At 38.6% G+C, this 19,960-nt stretch overlaps 1 protein-coding gene and 1 long non-coding RNA gene across 3 annotated transcripts; one reads left to right on the forward strand and one right to left on the reverse strand.

The window, feature by feature from the left end:
• Nucleotides 1-1,018: 1,018 nt before the first annotated feature.
• LOX (lysyl oxidase) lies at nucleotides 1,019-15,820 on the forward strand. Of its 2 annotated transcripts, XM_027099433.1 has the most exons (7): nucleotides 1,022-2,030; nucleotides 2,383-2,491; nucleotides 3,572-3,709; nucleotides 4,949-5,105; nucleotides 8,517-8,612; nucleotides 8,970-9,085; nucleotides 12,223-15,820. In XM_027099433.1, the coding sequence occupies exons 1-7, from the start codon at nucleotides 1,409-1,411 to the stop codon at nucleotides 12,227-12,229; spliced, it is 1,245 nt and encodes a 414-aa protein (XP_026955234.1). In that variant the 5' UTR covers nucleotides 1,022-1,408; the 3' UTR covers nucleotides 12,230-15,820. The 2 variants fall into 2 exon arrangements, with proteins under 2 accessions (XP_026955244.1, XP_026955234.1); XM_027099443.1 differs by lacking the exon at nucleotides 12,223-15,820 and having other exon boundaries at nucleotides 1,019-2,030; nucleotides 8,970-9,089.
• LOC113616148 (uncharacterized) lies at nucleotides 2,026-16,445 on the reverse strand. The gene is made up of 3 exons (XR_003431233.1): nucleotides 16,335-16,445; nucleotides 3,667-3,782; nucleotides 2,026-2,626 (listed from the first exon to the last, which is right to left on the reverse strand). It is a non-coding gene; the product is annotated as an uncharacterized LOC113616148 (long non-coding RNA).
• Between the last annotated feature and the right edge of the window lie 3,515 nt (nucleotides 16,446-19,960).

The following is a 19,960-nucleotide window of genomic DNA, read 5'->3' on the forward strand; positions in this document are numbered from 1 at the left end:
GGCATGTGAACAACTCATCCATTAAGCATCCCTTTCCAGTCAGCATTACCTATCTCCTACCCACAGCCTCCTACACATTCTCCTCTGGCCACTCCCATTCCCTTCTCTTTACCAAAATCTGAAACCCAAGGCTGTTTCTTCCTCAACCTCTTTGTTTAGCTTGGAAGATCAATCAAACACCAAAGGATTCTTTACTGACTTTTCAACATTTAACAAATGGTTATTTAAGCTTTTTTTTTAATCCAAAGTCAAACCTCCTTATTAAACATATAAAGAGAAAAAAATCAGATGAAATGCATATTTGAAACTGCCTTCTGAGTGCTAAGGCAGACTTGCTCTAGCCCCCTTTACTGAAACTTCCTGAGAGACACTGTGGAAATGAAAGATGGTTCTTCACTTCCACTTAAAGTACAATTCAGGCCTGCATTTTGAAAGAGACAGGTTTATTCATCACTTCAGCGTTAGCTGGCTTTGTTCCCTGTAAAATTTTACTTTTGGTTATTAAAATATTCACTGGAGGAAATAAATTTGTAACCCATTTCTCATATTACCTACACACAGAAAAACAAAATTTGATATCTTGGGGTTTATTTGCTGAAGGCGCTTCCCATAAAAGCGAGGAGTGTGGAAATTTGTCTGGTTAACTCCTTATGGATAAGTTAGTCACAATCGTTCCTCCGCCCACTTTCCCCCTCCCCCCTCCCCCCATCCCCGACTCTCGCCCCCAGCACCCTCCCCACCTCCCGACTTCCCGCCTCTGCAGGGCTGGTGACCTAATAGCATTTTTCTTCGTGCATATTTTGGCGTCGCCCCATGGCCTGGCTGGCTTTGCCTGTCTGAGTCTTTTGAAATTCCTGCATGTTCGCCCCAGATTAAGAGTGTGTCTCAGGATGTGTGTTCCGTTTTGTTCTTTCCCCTTAACGCTCCCTGTGCAACGTGTCTGGGGGGAGGAGGACAAGACGGGGAGGGGAGGGAGGGGCAGAGGCGAGGAGCTGTCCGCCTTGCACGTTTCCAATCACATTACGTGAACAAATAGCGGAGGGGCGGCCGGGCCAGAACGGCTTGTGTAACTTTGCAAATGTGCCAGAAAGTTTAAAATCTCTCCTCCTTCCTTCACTCCAGACACTGCCCGTTCGCCGGGGCCGCCACGCCGCTCCCCGTCGCCTTCCAGAAGGACTGAGAAAGAGGAGAGAGGCGAGTGCCACGTCCCAGCAGCCGCCTTTACTGGAGAGGGTCTGCAGCCCATCCTTGGCACTGCTTGGTGGGGACTGAGATAGACGCGAGCCCAGTCCGCCTCCCTAGTTGAAGATTTCTCCCTCCCTCTCGTGATTTGAGCCCCGTCTTTCTTTTTTTTTTTTTTCTCCGAGCTACGTCCTCCCGGAGCGGGGACAATCCAGCAAAGGGAGCGATGCGCTACGCCTGGACCGCACTCCTGCTCGGGCCGCTGCAGCTCTGCGCACTCGTGCGCTGCGCCCCGCCGGCCGCCGGCCACCAGCAGCCGCCTCGCGAGCAGCCGGCGGCTCCGGGCGCCTGGCGCCAGAAGATCCAATGGGAGAACAACGGGCAGGTGTTCAGCTTGCTGAGCCTGGGCTCGCAGTACCAGCCACAGCGCCGGCGAGACCCGGGCGCCACCGCCCCGGGCGCCGCCAATGCCACCGCCCCGCAGCTGCGCACGCCAATCTTGCTGCTCCGCAACAACCGCACGGTGGCGGCGCGGGCGCGGACGGCCGGCTCGTCTGGAGCCGCAGCTGGCCGCCCCAGGCCCGCCGCCCGCCACTGGTTCCAAGCTGGCTACTCAATGTCTGGGGCCCCACGCACCGGTAACCAGACGGCGCCAGGAGAGCTCCCGGCGCTCAGTAACCTGCGGCCGCCCAACCGCGTGGACGTGGACGGCATGGTGGGCGACGACCCGTACAACCCCTACAAGTACACCGACGACAACCCCTATTACAACTACTACGACACATACGAAAGGCCCAGGCCTGGGAGCAGGTACCGGCCCGGATATGGCACCGGCTACTTCCAGTATGGTAAGCACCCCCAAGTCGCCGGAAACACCCGCGCACCCTTTCCCCAACTCTGTGGCTCCCCGACGTGGCTGCCTGGGCGCGGCAGGCCTCAGTCCATGCAGATCCCATCCCTCCCCCTGCTCCTGCAGAGGCAGCCCTGGAATCTGCTGCAAACCGCGCGCCTGGCCCCTCCTGCTTTCTTTCCACATTGCTTTGCAGCCCTCGGCGTCCCCATTCTTCTGCTAGCCGCAGCCCTACAACCGCAGTCCGGCTGGGTGAAGGGTGAGGAGTAAGGGACATGGAGGGACCCGGAGCCAGGGTGAGGGCCGCGGAGTTGTCTCACTGTTTTGCCTATCGCCTGGCTGACGTTTAGGTCTTCCGGACCTGGTGCCCGACCCCTACTACATCCAGGCGTCCACGTACGTGCAAAAGACGGCCATGTACAACCTGAGATGCGCTGCGGAGGAAAACTGCTTGGCCAGGTACCAGCTGTATCTCCTCGGCCCAGCTCCTCCGTCTTGGTTCCGGGGGTGCTGCCCAAGTGCCTGGTTCTGACCACTCTTGTTCCGTGCAGAGAGGAGTTGGGAAGTGGAACGTGTTCTCCTGGGCATGCTGACCTGGATGGAGAGTTAAAATTTTGAAGATTTCTGTGGGTTCTGACTTTCAAACTGTGGCACAAGTCAAGGAGATGAAACAAACCCTATCCTGGAGAGTGTGTGTGTGTGTGTGTGTGTGTGTGTGTCTCCTATTCTTTTTCCAAGATCCTTAAACTCTGGAGCCAACTGTTTCCAATAAGGTTTTATTAAACTATAAGGTGGAAAAAATACTGTAATGGAAGAGCTTGTTAATACCCCTTTAAAAGTTTGTGAGCCACTTTGCCAGTACGGCACCCCTTATTGGGTGTCATAGTTTTCTTCTTTTATTTGAAGCCACAATTAACTTAGTTATTTTGGTATTACTTCAGCCAGAATAAGAGCATGAGCAAGAGCTTTGTTTTTGCATTAGTCCTAAAATAAAATCTTAGCAATTTGGGGAATGGAATTCCGAGTTTGCTGCTGGGAAACCAGCAGAGGGAGCAAAAGATGATTTGATAAGATGCATAAAAAAATTTTTTAATGTAAAATAAGGTCATCAATAGTTTTTAAATATATATATTCACACAAAATAAATAAGAAAAAATTTATTTTGTAAATTTCTTCCACTTCCTTTATAACTGTCCAGCTAAAAGAAGAAATCCAAGCTCATCATCTTCATTCTAGAGTCTTGCACCACACACCATTGCACTCCCTATATTACTACAGTAATGCCGTTGTTTTAAAGATAGTTACTAAATTATCTATCTAATCTGGGAATACTCTTTTATTAGAGTTACTTCCCCACTTTACATCTTAGTTAACTGTTTAAGAAAAAAATGTATGCAAAATGCCCTGGTCTCTTGGAACTGATAGCCTAGTTGGGGGAAGAGGGTAGTGACCATTATAAAATGGAAAGGTTTTGCTTATAATTTTGTCTTTAGTTAATATTCTCTGAAAATAATAACGTTTCTTTTTTCAAAATCACAGCTCAGCATACAGGGCAGATGTCAGAGATTATGATCACAGGGTGCTGCTAAGATTTCCCCAAAGAGTGAAAAACCAAGGGACATCAGATTTCTTACCAAGCCGACCGAGATATTCCTGGGAATGGCACAGTTGTCACCAGTAAGTGGATGGGCCTCTTGGGTACTTTTGAGTTGCTTTTTCATTTTACAGGTGATTCTTGACATGACAAATTCTTACACAAAGAGAGAAAATTGCTGTTATTTACATTTAGAATTTCTCTGTGTGATTTGACATAATCAAGGAAATCTATCTTTAAAATAATACATCAACTACTATATCCTGTTATCTTTTAAACTGGAAACTCTAAGCCCAGCTTATTAAAACTGTTGATAGGATACAGCAATTAGCTTCACTAGAATTTTATCCCAATGTACTACAGGTAAGAGTTCTAAAAAAGCCTATTACAGTCAAGATCATCTATAATTAGTTAGCATTTCATAGCATTTAATAAAGATCACACATTATGAAAAGGATTCAGATACCGTTCTCAAAGAAAGATGTAGATGACTTACTCCATGAACTGAGAAGGGCCTACCTCAATCTTTTAAAAGGCCTGTATCAAACCCAAGCAAAAGGTAGTTGCTTGTTTTATCCTAAATTTAAATATTTTCACATAAGGTAATTCTATAGTTTGACTTGGTAACTTGCCTAGGTGTTTACTGCCAGGAAATCCTGTTTTGTGCCCTTAAACTTTCTATAGTTCAAGCCATTTCTTCTTGTTCTTTCCTTATGTGAGAAGATGAACAGCTCAGCACCTTCACTTTAATGAAAGGAGGAAAATAGATGTGAGCACCTAATTTGCTGATAAAATAGAATTATTTCTAAATAAAAGTTTATACTAGTTAAATAATAATGGTGGATAAAACATGCCTTTATTTCTCCTTTGCATTTTAGTAAGGATTTTAAATGTGTGAGAACACATTTTTTTAAAATTTTACAGAAACCTCCCAAGAGACAAGTGCTCTTCTATTTTGGAATGAAGCATCGGTAGTGGCAGCCAAAGGAGATATACTAGATAACATATGGCAAGTTTCACTTAAACAAAGATAATTTACTATCTATCTCTATTTAATATTCAAATATAAAACAGAGTGAAATAGAAAAGCAACATACTCAAAGTAGGTCTTTTTTTCCTAGTAGCAAAGTTAAAGCCTTATAATTTTGATAGATTTTTGTCCTGGAAAAAAAATCTAGCATGAATCTACCTTGAAGAAGATCAACTTGATCTCAATTTTGATGTAAAAACAAGTGCAGGAAGCAGTGGGGATGTCATCTAGAATCCTCGTTGCTTTCTCTGTATGTTACTGACCACTGTCTCTGTGTTGTGTGGGACATTAGACATTACCACAGCATGGATGAATTCAGCCACTATGACCTGCTTGATGCCAGCACCCAGAGGAGAGTGGCTGAAGGCCACAAAGCAAGTTTCTGTCTTGAGGACACATCCTGTGACTACGGCTACCATAGGCGGTTTGCATGTACTGCACACACACAGGTAGGGTGGCAACCTGGAATCAAGAACCCACAAGCTTCAGAGAGAAAACAGTCTTCTATTTTCTTTCCTGCAGGCTGTCTTTTTAAAAGAAAAAACTATTTTATTTAGGGGGTCATCTAGTCCACATGGTAAATTATTGGGAAAAGGAAAGGGATGGCTTGATGATCCAATTACTTTTAAAGTATTTCATCATCACAGAAAGTCAATGTGCCTACCTGTTATGTTCTACAGTGAAAAGCAGTAGTTTATTATCTGAAAAAATCCTAATGGTTTCCAGTTTCTGCACTCATTCTGTATTCTTTAACTTGATTGGTAAGCAATTGTAGAAAAGATATCTGTTTTGTCACCTGCAAAACTATTCCTCCCTCTACCTATTAAACTAAAAATAGAATGGTGATTGGGATTAGCAAAAGGCCAGAAAATAAGTTTCTTAAAAAGTACTTTTAAAAATGTCTCTTTTAATCATATGAAGAAGAGCAGAGGACACAGTTTCTTTCTCCATGCATATATATTTAAACCTACAGTATAATTGATGTCAGATGTCCTTTGGATGGATTTTTAAAAAGAGTGCTGTCCTAAGCAGTTTGTATGTCTTATAATGGGAAAATGTGTGTCATTTAAAAGCTGTGCCAGTATTTCCATAAGAAACCCTAATTTGTAAAAGGACATTATAATTTTACTCCAGCGGAAATCTTGGCAGGGAGTAGTGAATGTACATAACTCAGGGCACAAAAGGATCAGCAGCTGGCATCTTGGGAAGCAAATTCCAGGGCTGTGGCAGGAAGCTTTCTGGTGACCTAAATGTTATCGTTGCTTCTTTCCCTCAGCTTAGAACATCATAGCAATTGGAGGGGTAAGGGTTCAATTCCTCTCGCCCTGGGGCAGGACTTACTCTTTAAGCAAAAGAGATGTAACCTACCCACACATTACACATATGTGTATATAGAGGTCCCCTTTTCACTCAGTGATCTCTAAGTCCCACAGCACCCACCTGTGCAGTGGACCTGGAGTTTATTTTCTTCCTTTAGAAAAAGAGGCACTCTGGACAGCTCACTGCTGAAATATTTGAATCTAAGACTATAGGTATTTATAGCATGTGAGTCCCCCAGTTCCGTGGGGGGTGACCCTACTTCTTTTTATGTGGTAGCTTCCTTTTTTTTTTTTTTTAACATCTTTATTGGAGTATAATTGCTTTACAATGGTGTGTTCGTTTCTGTTTATAATGAAGTGAATCAGCTAGGTAGCTTTCTTGTTAATTATCCTCCGTTTGTGTCCTATTTAACCATTATTCACTAGGTCTTACACTACAAATGACTAATGTATTTGTGTTTTTCACTAGACTGGTGTTTCTTGAACATGGGCTTCATTTAAAGGGAAAAAAAAATTCTCACAAAGTCCCAGTATTGACTTAGATTAGTTGTATTATAAAGTTTTTAAATGTATCCAAAAGTAATACTAAATAGGACTTCTTTATATTTATACTTTCATATAAGTTCTTAGATAACAAATTTACGTATTAAATATATACGAAACTAGAAAGTTACATTAACCTCATTAATTTATGTAACAAACAGTTATGTTTTGCTAAAACCAAATAGTTAATCTATATAGGCTTGGCTAAGGTTCTACATTTCTTTAAAAGTTTTTAAAGTTTGAATACAGGAAATGCCTGTTTGCTTACTGCCCTGAAAAACTCCTTTTTTGTTTGCCAGTTCAAATAATCAAAGCTTATACTTAAATTCTGCCACTTGAGTAAGGTAGAGTGGCAATTTCAGCATTCTTTAAAGTTCTTTTGTTCACTTAAAGGTAAGATAAGCATTGTAGCATTATTTAAACCAGTCTTAAGGGTATCTAATCCAGTGACTCCCTTACAGTGCCATGAAGGTGGTGATGGTGGTGGTGGTGGTAGTAGTAGTAGTAGTAGTAGTAGTAGTAGTAGTAGCAACAATAATAGCTAACACTTACTGAATATATATTATGTGCCAGAATCAGAATTATGTGCTGGAAATCAGAAACAGAAAATTCTTCATAATATATTTACTACTCAACATAAGGTTAACGAATGACCACAAGTTGGTATGGACCAAAGTGGGAAAATGGTTCTCACTGCTGTGGCACAGGTACTTTTTGAGTTTGGCCTATCTGTACTACTGTGTGCTGTATGAGAGCACAGTTCTCCCCCATTCTTCCCAAATCAAACCACAGGCAAACCAGCACTAGTAGAACACGCTTTAGATGATTCTGCCATCTCTCTGGCGACCAAGGTGATCTTGAGCACCAAACAATTTTGGTTGCTGAAATTAAATCGTGGTATTGAGTTTAAATGATTCTAGCCTATACTTTTTAATTCATTTTGATTAGTATTAGACTGCAAATACAACAGTTAAAACGTCTGATGAAGAACCAGTGGAATCAAGAATATACCTATGGACTCCAATTTGAGCAAATTTCACCAGGCTATAACTTTCTGGAGAGCAAGGACCATATCTTAGTGGTGTTTTTCTCTTCTCAGCCTGTAGAAGGCACTCATTTACTTATTGAAGTGACTATCTTTGCAAGTAGAGTTGATGTGGCAATCATCCCTTTAATACAACAAAATATTCAGTGATGATGTGAAAAAGAACATAGTGTGGTGGTTACAATCAGGGACCCTGGACCCCAAATGCCTAAACTCAAAACCAGCTCAGCCATTAACTAGCTGTATATTCTTGTGTGAGCTGTTTGACCTTATAGTGCCTCAGTTTCTTTATTTGTAAAATGGGTTAATACTACCTCCTGCCTCATGTAGTTGTGAGAATTAAATTTATATATTTAACATGTTTAATTGATCCTGGCATATAATACATAGTTCATAAGTGTTAACTATTCAAAAATGCAATATGACTCTGCCCTTGGGGAGCTTACAATCTCTAGTTAGATATATTCTTATATAGTATGACTTTAATATAGAGGAGAGAAGGATAAATACCATAAAATCTATACACAGAGTATCTTGGATATTCAGAGTATAGGAAGGTAATTTCCAAGAAGAGAAATTGGAGAGTTCCACTGATGACAAGACATTTGAGTCAAGTTGATTATTACATGGCCTTTATTCCTGAACTGGTAATATTCAAGAATTTTGGTAGAGGCCTATTTTGTCACTTAAGATTGTATTTATCACTAGTGATTTATGACAATTTTAAGAAGCGAGATGTACTACTACTTATATTAGTCCTGTATTTTTTTTAGCTGGAGGTGCTATAAGGCTGAGTAATATATACTTCTCAAAGGAGATGCAATATAAGTATAGTTTTATGTCAAACTCTTGTAAGTACTAACTTAAAATTTAATTTGCAAATAATAAGCATATTCTTTAGCACATTCTAGCCATATACCATCTTTTTAATTTTTGAATTTTATTTGTTTCAGGGGCTGAGTCCTGGCTGCTATGATACCTATAATGCAGACATAGACTGCCAGTGGATTGATATTACAGATGTAAAACCTGGAAACTATATTCTAAAGGTAGAGAACTTTGAATATGTACCCATAATTTACTTCAGTTGCAACTCATGGGCCTCTTCTCTGGATTCCAATGTTAAATAATCACGGTCCTTCAAGCAATTATACATCTTCCAGAAGTACTTCTAAACCAACCTAGATATATTTTAAAAATTCTTATTTGAAAGAACTTAGGGAAAAATATACAGCCTCTTTCGATAACTTCTCCAGAGTTGAACCATGTGCCTAACTTACACCCCCTCCCTGCTTGATTTAGTTGGAGCACATTGCCTCTGTTCTAGCCCTGTGAAAATAGGAAGGAATTAACCAGTAAACACTGCTAATAAAATCTGAAACACAGATGATGTTTATGTTGCCTAGGTCAGTGTGAACCCCAGCTACCTGGTTCCTGAGTCAGACTATACCAACAATGTCGTCCGCTGTGAAATTCGCTACACAGGACATCATGCATATGCCTCGGGCTGCACAATTTCACCGTGAGTCCTATTTGCCTAGCTAAGTAATTCTCCTGACAATGAGTTTTAGTTCATTGATAGGCATTATACACATTTGTTTTCACTACTACTGCAGCTTCCTTGTAAAATAGACCAAAGGTAGAAAACGGTAGCTTCTGTACTATAACATAATTAGAGCTGATCTTTTTTTGATAATGCTAGAGAATGGAGAAGGGGATGTACTCAGGTTTTTATCACCCTGAAACTTAGCTTTTAAGACAAGACACAGAGCACATTGTTTACCCTCAAAGTCTATGGCAGCTGAATCTGTAAAATATGCAATATGCAGTGTGGATAACCTTGTGGGAGCCCAGAGAGTTGGGTTTCCCGCCTCTTCCCCATAGTCCATGAAGGAGCCCTGAAGAAATTCCTAGAGTTCTTCAAAGTACACTTTGAAAGTGACTGTCTTAAAGCATGCAGCTGAAGAGGTCAGACCACCTGTTCTGTAGAAATCAAGATTTCACATATTTGAGTTCTACAAACACAAGTAATAGGGAAATACCCTGCAAAAGGAGGCTTGTATGGAGGTGCCTTCATAATTTTCCTAGTCCTGAAACCCTTCCTTGAATGAAATCTTAGAAGGAATCCCAGCATGTAAATATTACAGGTGTGGTGCTTTGATGAGAGTAATTAAAGGGTAGTTTTGCGTTCTTGTCTCTCTGTCCCACCTTGACCCCTTAAGCACTGCCTGCTCTAGTGATGCTGGGTTATAGATTCTAACTACATATGCCACCTGGGAGTGATACCTTCCCAACACAAGAACACCATTAGAGTGATACTGAACACATGTCAGCTTTGCTGTGATGTAAGAGTGCCTATGGATCATGCAGAAAGGTGTCTAACAGAGCTACACTAGAAACTTAAAATTTATAGAAATTTCTCCCTGCTACACAAACCAAGTGGTTGCTGCAGATGAACCTGTAGTTGGTGGGCTTTCCAAAGTACAGATAAACCTATCTGGTTGTGCATATTTTGCCCACTACTGGGGATCCTAGCCAGGAGGAAGGTGGAGCTTAAAGTGCATTGGGCTACATTCATCTTGGAGGGGAGCCTTTTCCTTATTTCCATAGAGAAGCAAAGCCTGTGCTTTTTAAGTGTCATCATAGCATTAGAGACAGATGTAGTCTATGACAGCAAAGGTGTAGCACTGAAAGAAGATTATCAAGTATATTCTTCTGAACATGTCCAAAATACAGAAAACCTGGCTGTTTATGGCCCATATTGTGTGGAGCTGATCACTGTATAACTGAAAATCCCCAGAAGAGGAGGAACTTAAAGTAAAATAATTTAAAATAAGTGGATTAATTTCCCTTAATTTTTATAATTCCTTAATTTATTCACTCATTATGTATTCATTGGCACTTTCATTTTTGATACAATATGAAAATTCCATGGTGGGGGGTAAAATAAAATGCAGTCAAAACAGGATGATCTCTGCTACAATAAGCTAAGTGACTCTCAGGGACAACTGCTGCCCTCCCATGAGGAAAAGGTCTGGTGAGGTGATTCTGTTGTTGTATAGAAGGTGTCTTGCTTGTCATCAGTAGAATCCATTGAATTGGGTATTGCTAGATATTTAGAACAAATAAAACTTGTTATTTTGTTCCAGCATAGTTTCTTTCTCTTTTTTTAGCCACTTGTCACTGACTAAATTGCAAGAGTGGTTGATGTAAAATTTTAATGAGCAATATTGATCAGATGAAAATATGAAAAAATGAAAGGACCCATATGTAGTGATCTGTAATAAAATAACGAGCTCATACTTCTCTACGAGTGGAAAATAATGGGAGAAGTACAGAAACCTTGACTTGCGAAAGAAACCCTCACCTTTAGAATGATGCTCACCTCTTATATTTTGACTTTCACTTTCGCCTCCCTTGGTAGGGATCAGAGTTCAGAGGAAGGCGAAATTTTCTCTGGCTGAGATTCAGGAGTGGCTTTAGGACAGCATTTGAATTGGGCCTTGAGGGCTGAGGAGGACTGCACTGGAGAGAGTTAAGGAAGGGCATGCTGGGAGGAGTCAACATCACCTGCAACTGCATGGCAAGAAGAAATTGCAGGGCATGTTTGGAAAAGCAAGTCTTCTAGTCTGGCTAAGGCATAAGTTTCATGGGCAAAAAGAATGGAAAATTTGGGACCAGATCAAAGCGAGCACTGAAGAGCAAGCTAAAATGTTTGAACTTCATCCTGGTGGCCACGGGGAGTCTTTGAAGTTTCTTGAGCAAGGTGTGTATCTTGCCTAAAGCCATGTGGTCAGTCCATGGCTCTGTAAGCAAGTGCGTGTGATTCCGTTGGTAACGTTATTGTACTTTTTTTTAACTCTTAAAGACACATCATCTCTTAGTTCACCGATTTTTTTCATGCTAATCAAATATTTGAGAGCATTCTATTGGTGTGTAAAAACCACCCAGTAAGAAAGTGTGTGCCTTTGATGTGTCCTATCTCCCTCATCTTCCTCACTGTAAACCCAACGTATGAACCAGGTAACTCTGTGGCCCAGTTCAATTCTAAGATACCATGATTAAGTTCTTTTTTCATAGAAATGACTATTTGGAAACTGATGGTTTATGATTTGGACTAAGTGATTCTTATTTCATTTATGTGGGGATCTATGATCACAGTATAAATACAATATTAGGTTTATTGGCTTTGACCCAGTCTCGGCCTGTTAATGTAACATTCTACATCCAGAACCATGCTGGGAAAGGACTAATGCAGGACAGTGCAGAGGTCATGAACCTGCTTCTTAGTGGACATGCCACACTTGCTGCAAGGAGTGAACTCACCGGGCCAGGGCTGCTGTTCCTATAAATCCTGCTTTAGCCTTGATTGTTTCAGAGGATGTTTCTTTTAACTCTAAACATCAAGTTTGTAGGTATCAGGCATACACTTTCTGCTACTGACATAGTCACTTTCTTCAAATCAGTATTAAAATAATGTATTAATGGATAATTTCAGAAGGTGACTATCCCTTTGGTTGAGGGAAATTGCTATCTATCTATCCATCTATCTGTATACACAGACACATATTTTAAAAAGGTGACTTTAAACTTGTCTACTATACTCATTCAGAGTATTATCAGGTTAATAACTTGTCTTATTTTGTTTTCTTAATCTAGGTATTAGAAAGCAAGCCAAAACTTCCAATGGATAAATCAGTACCTGGTGTTCTGAAGTGGGAAAAAATAGATTAACTTCAGTAGGATTCATGTATTTTGAAAGAGAGAACAGAAAACAACAAAGGAATTTTTGTTTGGACTGTTTTGTAACAAAGCACATAACTGGATTTTGAACATTTAAATCGGCATTATTTTGGAAATTTTTAATATTATCATTCACATTACTTTGTGAATTAACGCAGTGTTTCAAGTCTGTAATTGCACACTTGGCTCTTTCAAAGAAATCCAAATTTCTTATGCTCCTTCTGAAATTATAGTGCAAAACGAAAAAAAATATTTCAATGAATGAGTCAAAATTATTTTAAACTGAGAATTTTCTAAAGTTCTGAAACTTTAGTGAACCATAATAATAACTGGCTTATATATGTCCTAGAATAGATTACTTTAGAAATGAGGCTCCTACTGTTTAAATAGATATGGACACATTTGGTGCTGAGGAAGGAACAAACACGTTACCATTGGTGTCAAGAAATATTACTATATAGCAGAGAAATGGCAATATATGTATTCAGATAGTTACACCCTATATAAAATTTATGTTTACATTTTAAAATTAGTAGATAAACTCCTTTCTTTCTGTCAAGTGTAAAATTTCATTCTGACTTAAGTCAGCTTTTGTTTTGGAATTAATTAAGTAATTGAACTGCCCAACTCCTGTCTGACCTTTGTTGATGCTCCCCTCTATTCTTTAGTTTTCCTACGGGCAGAGACCTTTTAATTGGCATTCTTAAAATTACTGTTCTGGGGACTGCTATACATAGGACAACTGTGTCAATGGGAAGTCATTCTGATGATAGATGTAATACATCCAGAGATAGTATGCATTTAAGTATATTAAACTATTAGCCAAAAAAATTTCCTTGCTTACATGAAAATCATTCAAACAAGTACCCCAAACCACAACTGTCTCTAAAATACTTAGAAATATTAATGAAAAACACCTTAGGATTTTCAACTTTTCTACATTTTTTAAATGATCAGCTTTAAAAAGAATAAGACTGAAAAATTTTAAATTATCCAGAATAAATGACAATGTATATGGATACAAGAACATTACCCTAGGTCATCCAGGAATCAGTCATACATGTTTTTTTGTGTGTGTCTGAAATATAATACAAATTAGCAAAGCACATAGCATTATATACTTGAGATGTTGGTCAATAAGGAAAGAAAAAACAACTTTCTGCAAAACCAAGGACTGTGTTGCATGAGACAGCTGTGATTTTATTTTAAACTGTGAAACCATGTGCCACAACACAATTTGGAGAATTTCTATTTTTCTGAGATTCAAAAGGTACAGAAAGAAATCAAATTACACTTTTAAGTTAGTGGTGCTTAAGCAGAAATGTTCCTCCCTTAACCAGTATTAAAATCTCAAGCAAGGTATTTCCAGTGCCAGGACACATTAGGTAGAATTTAAAAGTGAGTTGGCATCCCTGTATTATATGTCATAGAGCTGTAATGTCAACACCAGCTACAAGTAACTGTTCTGCACTCAACAAGTGCCTAGCAAGGCAAGAGGGGCTAGAGATGGACAGTAATCAAGGGTAGATAGAGTGGGCCACATGATCCTCATCTGCCAGGGCACACACTTACCAAGAGACAATACAGACAGCTTGATAGAGACCCAGAACTTCCACTGAGCTAGTATCTGAGCTATGGGATAGCTTCTTTGATGTACCTCTTTGCCTTAAATTGCTTTTAGTTTTAAGATTCTAGAACGATCCTTTTAAATTGTAATCTTTTCTAATAGAGATATTTTAATATACTTGCTTTTTTAAAAACAAAAACTACTGTCAGTATTAATACTGAGCCAGACTGGCATCTACAGATTTAAGACCTGTCATTTCATTAAGATTCTTACCCCTATACTAAAAACTGGCTAATATCATGGCCTTTGGATACATATGAGAAGATGTATTTACTATCATTCCATGGGCCTTCCATCTATCTGTACATCCATCATCATTTAAAGGCCTAATATACACTAGGCACTCACATGCTAGGCATTGGGATATGAAAATGATTGTCCCTAACCTCAATAAGTATTTGAAATGTCATTATAACCCATGAGGTTCAGCTTATTTCATTTTTAACATCATAAGTACATGTCTGAAAGAATTTCTGTTTTAAGCACTATTGTTTTTCATGACCATAGTTTATTAAAGAAAATGTTAAAAATGAATAGATATATGCATGTATGTGTTACTAACAGTTAAAACTATGTTTCCAACCCCTGAAGTGTCTGCCTTTTAAATGTAACACATACTATTTCGTTGATTTTAGAAAAAAACAGTTTCGATTAAGAGGCTAAAGATTCTCACTTACTCCTTATATAAATATTCCTCCCCACCCCTAAACACTCCCACATAACTCACAAGTATTGATTTAACACTCAATATTTTTGAACCTCAAGTAATCTCTTCTCTGAATAACCACCAAGACTCACAGATAATGATTAGCTGGTAAAATTTATCCATTAATAAAATAAAAAATATAATCCAGTCTTACCAAACTCTAAATAAAAAATCTTTTAAACAGGAAGTAGAAATGATACAAAGAATGTTGAGTACTGAAAAGAGACTGGTTTTTAAACTAATAAGAACTGTGAAAAAGTTGGCTAAATGGAAAGATAACTTAGTGAGTCTTCCACATGCCATATTAGTGGCCTCATAATTATTCAGACCACAGTCTGTATTAAAGATGTCTTGACCTTTGAGGCTAGGATTCAGTCTCGCAACAGTACCATAACATACAAACACATAACTTGCCTATTTCCAGGAAATCTTTATATTTTTACATAATGACTTTATTCACAATTGCTATCATCTAATTATTCACTAGGCATTATTTTTAATAATGAACAATTTTTTTTCTCCTTGACCTCATAGGAGATAATCACACTCATAAACCTTCCCAATACTTAGATTGTAGAGGAAATGCAGTTCACTAAAATTATCATGGTACTAAGAATTTATCTTTACCAAATTTGTTAAAATATTGAATTTATGGTCAGAAGATATTTTGTTTTAAAAATAGCTTGATAGTTAACAGTATAACTGATAAATAAAAATTACCCTTTTCTATATTTTTTATGTTTAGAATTCATATTCACAATCAATATATTCAATCAATAGCCATATTTCATTCCCAGCTACCAAAAGTCCTGGGCCACTTTTGAACACTTAAAGCATTTCATTTAACCTTCTAGCCAAAATGGTGCTGAATTATTTCAACTTGAATGTAAAATGTGTTGTCTTAGCTCACAGGATATAAACATTTAATATATAACTGCTTGCTATGAACTGAGTAACATGTGATTTGGTATTGTAATGTTTTTAATGAAGTTTTAGTTTCTCCCAAATTTTTCAGGAATTCTAGTTGTAAAACATTTTTAACTTTTTTGAAGAGCTCTTATTTTAAATGCCCAGACACTGGCTTTATATTCTTCTTTACACTCTCACATTCTTTTATTATATGCCTACACTATGATTGCAAGATTATGTAAAAATGCCTTGAATAAATGATTTCAAGTGTCTAGAGTGGTCATTTATTGTTACATATAAATAAATGATATGAATTTCACTTTAGATTAAGATCTTAAAGCCATGTGTATGGTTGGTGGTTTTGCTTAATTGCCTTTTGTATTAACAAATTATTTAACAAGCTCACATGACTTGAAACTTGTCTGTGATGGATAAAAATCTAGCTGACGTTTTAAAAAGAAACTATCATACATGAACAGATTCTAATGTTTGTCATCATTACCGACCACTTCCAAGGATGCAGGGCAAGCATTGTAAGAATAACCACTCTCTGTTTTGATTAGCATTTCTTAGAAATATACAAGAGCATATATACACCCAGGGGACACATCCAGCTCTAGATACAAATTATTTATATGAAGAAAAATATTGCTATCTTAGTAATCCTTATTTAAACGTGTACCAGATTAGCCTGGAAGCTGGTAACCTGAGAGGACAAACAGGCCCCAAACTGTGGGCAAGTGTTTTGGGAGGACAATTTGAAAAATTAACCCACGAACAATTCACCTTTAAGGAGCTCTTGCAGGCAAAGTAGACGTAGGCTTGTGTGTGGCAATTTTCAGATTTGACATTAGCAGGACATTAGTGACACTGGAAACCACCAATTTCCTGCTTTCCTTGCCTGCTCAAGGCAAAATATGTTATTAGTGTAAAAGATGTTTACCTTTCTCTCATCAGTGTTGACTGTTTCAGGCACTGTTCATTATTATTAGCTCACTAACCAAAGATAGGGAAAGGCAGGTTTTCCATTCTATCAGAAACTTTGACTGCCTTAAGTTACTCATTTATTAATATTTCTAATCCTTGCCACATATTAGTAGGTAATTAACACATAGGTTGAATAAATCACTTAAAGCATGTATTAAGGAATTCTAGTTTCACAAATACTCTACTCAAAAAGAACCCCACAGTAAAATAACTATGGGAAATGTTATCTTTATGGTGGCGATTCACAATACATATTACCATGTTAAAGATTCTGAGAAGCCCTGGAGGAAAGAAACCAGTTTGTTAGCCAGTGTTTCTCAAATTTATTTTGCCACAAGTTTTCTTTTTTTTTTTTTAAATAGCACTTGTTATCCTGTTAAACTTTTTTTTCTTCTTGGAAAACTCTGGAATATGACATATTAAGTAATTATCAATTCATAAAAATAAGGTCATTTACAAATTACTTAAAGTATGATTGAGGTAGCATTTGCACTATAGGACATAGGAATACCTGAAACCCACCAATTTACTGCCTGCCTTGCTTCCAAAAACCTGCATGGTTAAATAGGGTCCTTTCAAAGGAAACGATTATTTCAGCTTCTAAATCATGTTCTCTTTCAGAAGGAAACAGAGATCTTTCTTACTTGTTAGGTAACTTGAAAGCTTTATATACCCCTAATTAAAATCTCTCCTCTCCTACATATTGTTTATAACATTCAGGATGAACCAGTCATTTTCTTCATGGCTCATTCATTTTGTATAACTGAAATTATTATGTTATACATAATAGCATAGCTTAAGTAAATTTCAATTAAATCTTAGTACTTCTCACAGTGGGCAGGGAAAAACAAAACTGCTAATGAATGACTTGGAAGGATATATGCATGTATTTACAGTTTGCAATAATTTGCTGTTTAAACTGTTGATAATAGGCACCAACTTTGGAGAGAGAAAAAATAGCCGCAAACCACAAGGTGAACCATCAATACAATGACCAAGAACATGTCTTTGCCGATGTTAGAAATACAATATTTCCAGTTCCTAATTCCTTTAAATACCAAGTCAAGCCAGAGTTCATGACACAACTGTACATAATAGGGACTAGGGACAAATGCAATGATAGAAACTTTTAAGAGATAACTCCTTTTAAAAATGAATCAATAATGCTGGATGTTTATTCACATATCTTTACTGAACTAATGCATACATTTGGAGCCTGAAAATTTTGGAGCCAATATTGCCAACCAGTCATTTGCAAACTAGTGAATTATACCATTGTCATACAGCAAACCATGAGAATCAACCATTTTCAATTATTACAACGACAGTTTTTCAGTGAGATGGTTTTAGGAAAAAAACTTATATAACAATCTATAGTTGGGTTGATGCTGGGGCTAAGATTCATGGACATATAAACAATCTAATAGTTGTGACCACTTCACTTTTGTTTTAGGGCTCTTTGGTTTCTGGTAACAGGAATATATTTTAAACTTGATTACTCCAAAGAGGAATTTTTAGGCTTATGTAACCAAACAGAGGAGGGGCAAGTTAGGGTTTGCCTCAGGAGCAGATGGAACCAGGAAATCAAATACTATCAAGACCACATTCTTGCTACCTTTTCTCTGTTTGTGTGTCAACTTCATTCTCTTAATTTAGTTTCTCAATAAGGATGGAAACCTTATTGCCTGCAGATCTGGGTACACACCAACATAGCTTGTTGATCAGAAAGAAAATGGCATTAGCCTGTTACTCAAGTGTGAAAATTCTAAGGGAAGGCATTTCATAGGCTCAGTCTGGGTCACGTGCCAATGTCCGTTCCAGTCATTGTGGATACTATGACAGGTCCAACTGAGTCAAGTTCTTTACCCTATTAAATCACCAAAGTCAAGGAGACAGAGTCAAGGAAGAGGATGGCTACTCCCATCCAAAGCAAGTGACTGCATTTTTGGCTTCATGTGTGGGTATGAGGGGAAGGTGGGGCATGGACAATGGTAACTCCAGAGGAAGGGGGTGAGTTATGATGGGTATTGTCAATGAAAAGATTACTGGGAGCCAGCAAGTCACTCAATTTATGTCCAGCAAAAAGACTAATAAAATCAATATCTATAAAATTCAACTCATAACGTTTCCTTCCAAAATACTCACCCACCTCATTTCTGTTAAGAGAACCCCATATTCTCTGTATCTAAGGGCTGACTATTCACCCAGAAAGAAGTAATGCCATCTTGCTCTCCCTTTCAAGATTATTCACCTCCCCTATTGGCAAGTCTGAACACCGTGTTCACTCTCACTCACCATTTCACGACATCTTTAGTAGGGCATTTCAGGAGGGAAGCTCATCTTTACACGTGCGAGAAGATCCTAGTTCCTTTTTATTCAACCAGTCACCTTGAAGTTGCAAAAAAGAAAAAAAAATCCATCCAAAGAGGAAAAGGAAAACAAATAAGAAAAAGAGCCATTCTTTTAAGATTTTGATCCTCCAAATGCTACCCATTCTCACTGACCCGTCTACTATCCCTCTACCCTGTTGTCTCTGACCATCAGTGAGAGACTCCATCTGGAAAGGATATCTTAGAGAGGGAATGTTGCCTTCTTTAGTTCTGTTAGTTGCATTATGCTTCTAACACATTTACAGTCCCTGTAGAGTAGGTATAATTCAATGGCAGGGAAAGTGGGGAATGAAAACCTCAGAGAAAAGCACAGCAAAATATTAGTGTTCTGGAAGAACTGCAGCTGTAATGAGAGGCTTGGGTGAGAGTAATAAGTAGTCAGCTATACCCATCCCTCTCCCAATATTATCTTAGTGTTTTCACCATTCTTTTAAATCCACAGTATAGAAAAATTTACACGGGGTTGATGCTGGGGTGAGGCAGGAGTGGTGCACAGGTATGACAACTCATCCCAGACGTTTCTGAACCTGAGTCCAAGCGCATCAGCAAACTGGGTTAAATTTGCTTTGCAGATGAGGATGAGCTCAGAGGAATGGGATGGAAAACATACATGGTGCAACTTCTTCACTAATTTAGGCAACTAGCTCTCTGGAAAGTGACCTACAAAGCCAAGATATTCTCCAAGGCCTAGGCTGACCAGAGTTGCCTTTTCGTCCGCAGGGAGTTATTCTGTTACTCTTTCAGAGTTTGAGAAGGTTTATCAGGAGCTAGGCACACATAGCCTTATTTCCTGCCCCCCTTCTCCCCAATTTTCTAAAAGGAATACTTTTGAGTATTAGAGACATGGAAAAAAATGACATTCTCCTTTTCTCTCTCATCATGTACAAGATTTCACAATTTAGCAACAGGGGTTCCTCTCTTAATGATCAACAAGAGGCCAATAACAGTGCTTTAACCTCAAACATTGGTCTCATTTGAATGTACTTAGAAAAAAATCTAAGAGTTAGACTTTGCCCTATCAGAGTATTTTAGATT

This window comes from Aethalodelphis obliquidens, unplaced genomic scaffold, assembly GCF_003676395.1.
Source record: "Aethalodelphis obliquidens isolate GAN/ISIS:26980383/991018 unplaced genomic scaffold, ASM367639v1 scaffold4, whole genome shotgun sequence".
NCBI classification, from domain to species: Eukaryota; Metazoa; Chordata; class Mammalia; order Artiodactyla; family Delphinidae; genus Aethalodelphis; species Aethalodelphis obliquidens.